The 2,530-nt window shown below is 39.0% G+C and overlaps 1 protein-coding gene across 2 annotated transcripts in view; it reads right to left on the bottom strand.

Moving 5' to 3' along the window:
* The window catches only part of LOC102306303, a 34,021-nt gene that overhangs the window by 4,570 nt on the left and 26,921 nt on the right, over positions 1-2,530 (bottom strand). Inside the window, exons 1-3 of one of the 2 annotated variants that reach the window (XM_005950835.3) lie at positions 1,916-2,407; positions 550-888; positions 184-333 (exon numbers count right to left, since the gene is read on the bottom strand). In XM_005950835.3, coding sequence (XP_005950897.1) covers positions 184-333; positions 550-888; positions 1,916-1,955 — 529 coding nt within the window. In that variant the 5' untranslated portion in view covers positions 1,956-2,407. Of the gene's footprint in view, positions 1-183; positions 334-549; positions 889-1,915; positions 2,408-2,530 lie in introns of those variants that run through there. The other variant, XM_042215696.1, reaches the window with a different exon arrangement.

Below are 2,530 nucleotides of genomic sequence, written 5' to 3'. Positions count from 1 at the left end.
TTTAATGTCAATACTTTTTTGTGTGTATTTCTACACTGTGGCTGTTTCTACTTATACTTCAGGAATTAATCAGACTGCTTCTTCCACACTGATGTATCGTTAATGGACATGGATGAGGTTTTTATTTTTGTGATAAACAATGACAGAGCCACACTCATATCCACACACACATGCATATACGACCTGAACCTGCAGCTGTTTGAGGCTGTCTGGAGACTTCAGAGGAGGCCAGAGGTACGAAACTTGCTGAAGTGAAGTTTGTTGTTGTTGTGGAGGCCGACAGGAGAAATGTTGATGTTGATAAAGGCTGATGAGGTGTTGAAATGTTTGTAGCTGTGAACAAGCAAAAATCAGAATAATAACAATCCTACTTGAAGCAGGTTTTCTGTCTGCATGTGAGTAACAGGGGTTAATGTGTGTTTACAGCAGAACTAATTAAACTAAACCTGTAGTGTAAATATGACACATGTAGGTTATTTGAAAGAAAAGTAACTGTGGTCAGTGAGAAGTTCACATCTTCAGAGACATGAATAAGATTTTTTTACTCACCTCCTGTGATGACAAGCTGAAAATCACATGGTTGTAAACTTGTGTCCAGTGTGCACCTGTACCATCCTGAATCAGACTTGTTCAGCTGTGTGATGCTCACGTACACAATATCCTTTAACAGTAAATTCTTTCTTACAAATGTAATGCTGTATCTGCCGCTCTGAGCTGTGTAATCAGTTGTTTCAATGAGAACGTTTCCTTTTTCACATTTGTCTTTGCAGAACAATGTCGTACTTCCTGGGAAATAAAATTTACATTCGACTGTGATGTTTCCTCCTTCCACTCCTTCATAGACGAGAGTTTCAGCGTTGGCAAGTCCAGTGTTTCCATCCTGCAGGTCTGTAGAAAATATTTACAGGAAGTTACCAACTTCCTGTAAACACTGCATTTGATTTTAAATATTGCATTAAATTAAACTGAAACAGATGATTATTCTCTCTAATTCAACAAAACAATTTAAAATAGTTCATTTAAATTCACTCTCTTTGTATTTTTCATTTGAACAAAATCATCCTGGTTCTTCATGACATCGGTACAAGCCATCTGCTGAAGAACAGCTCAGGTAAAAGCTTGAAAACTGACCTCTTATTTGTTTGTATTAAGATCTTGATCTGCTTTGAGGTTTTTGAAATAGTTACTTAATATTCAGAGTTTTCATTCCGTTAACATTAAAGCTGTGCTGTTCCTCCTGAACTCAATGATAAGGTTGTTTCCTTACAAGCTCTAAATGTGGTTTAGTGAGTTGGAAAAGAAGGAAGCAGCACTCTGAACACAAACGAGCTGCTGTCGGTCTGAAAGCAGCTGCTAACCAGGTGACGTGTCAAGGTCGGTATCCCAGACAGAATTTGTTTCCCCTGCGTCGGGAGCGCGCACTGGGCTTTTAGATCACAAACACCTCTAACAATGACTTATTACTTCTGAAATTTTGGAGGTTTTAGCTCTTTATACAGTACAGTTAGAGAAGGATGCAAATAATTATCAGTCAAAATATCCTTGGTTTATTGAAATCATCCAACAAACTAAACGGTAATGTAATGGAGGCGGAGTCAATTGGATCCGCTCTCCGTCCACACCGAATGCTCCGACGTAAGGGAAACAAATTCTGACGGGGATACTTACCTTGGCACACCTGTCAACTCGAGGAGGCGGGGTATGTCTTCATCTCAACAAACTACGCTGTAATTCTGTCATTTCCGTTGACTGTTAAACCTTTACTAGTATGAATGCAGGCTTTTATCTGCTCTGTGAGAACAGTGGTGGACATTGACTCACAGACAACCTCAGCTTCTTCTTTCAGCACTATTTCTGATGCAGTGCAAAACCTGAAAACATTGTTATAAATAAGAAATAAGAAGAATTTACTCACAGAGGAAGATTAAGCAGAACAAAATGTGACAGAGTTTCATCTCCAGGTTCTGACGGCTTAATGGTTAATGCTGCTTCTCTTTCTTCTCCGTTTGCAAACCAGGAACTTCTAACTGTCGCTTCTTGTTGTGGTCCCTCCCTCAAACCCACACTCCTCTGCTTTCACAGGGTTTTTTTTGTCCATTTATTTATGGTTTCGTTTTACATTTTCTTGAAACTTTTTTTCTTCCAAAACAGAGTTTGGAGTTAACTAATCTTATATAACTGGCTGCTGTTTCATTGTATAAAGCAGTGAGATCCATCTGCAACTCACCTACTAAAGGAGCAGTGACACTGACAGAAAGCTCAACACTGAGGGGCTTCCTGTCAAAATAAAAACTGTTTAATACAAAGCTGTGTTCACTCACCTGCCACATGATTAAGTACACTTGTCTAGTGACTTAATTGTTTGATTCTTTTCGCTGTCATCAGAAAATGTCCGGCCCGTCGTTTATCTTTTCAATATTGAGAAAGTTATCCAAGCTGTAAACAACAAGACATTTGGAAGTGTGTGCTGAGGGTGTAGGTGCAAACTCAAAAAGTAGCATCAGATACATGGAAATGAACAGAGCTAGAT

This window comes from Haplochromis burtoni, unplaced genomic scaffold, assembly GCF_018398535.1.
Source record: "Haplochromis burtoni strain Fernald_Lab_line unplaced genomic scaffold, NCSU_Asbu1 Contig_797, whole genome shotgun sequence".
NCBI lineage: Eukaryota > Metazoa > Chordata > Actinopteri > Cichliformes > Cichlidae > Haplochromis > Haplochromis burtoni.
The sequence above is the reverse complement of the archived record's forward strand: the minus strand, read 5'-3'. Positions and strand labels throughout refer to the sequence as shown.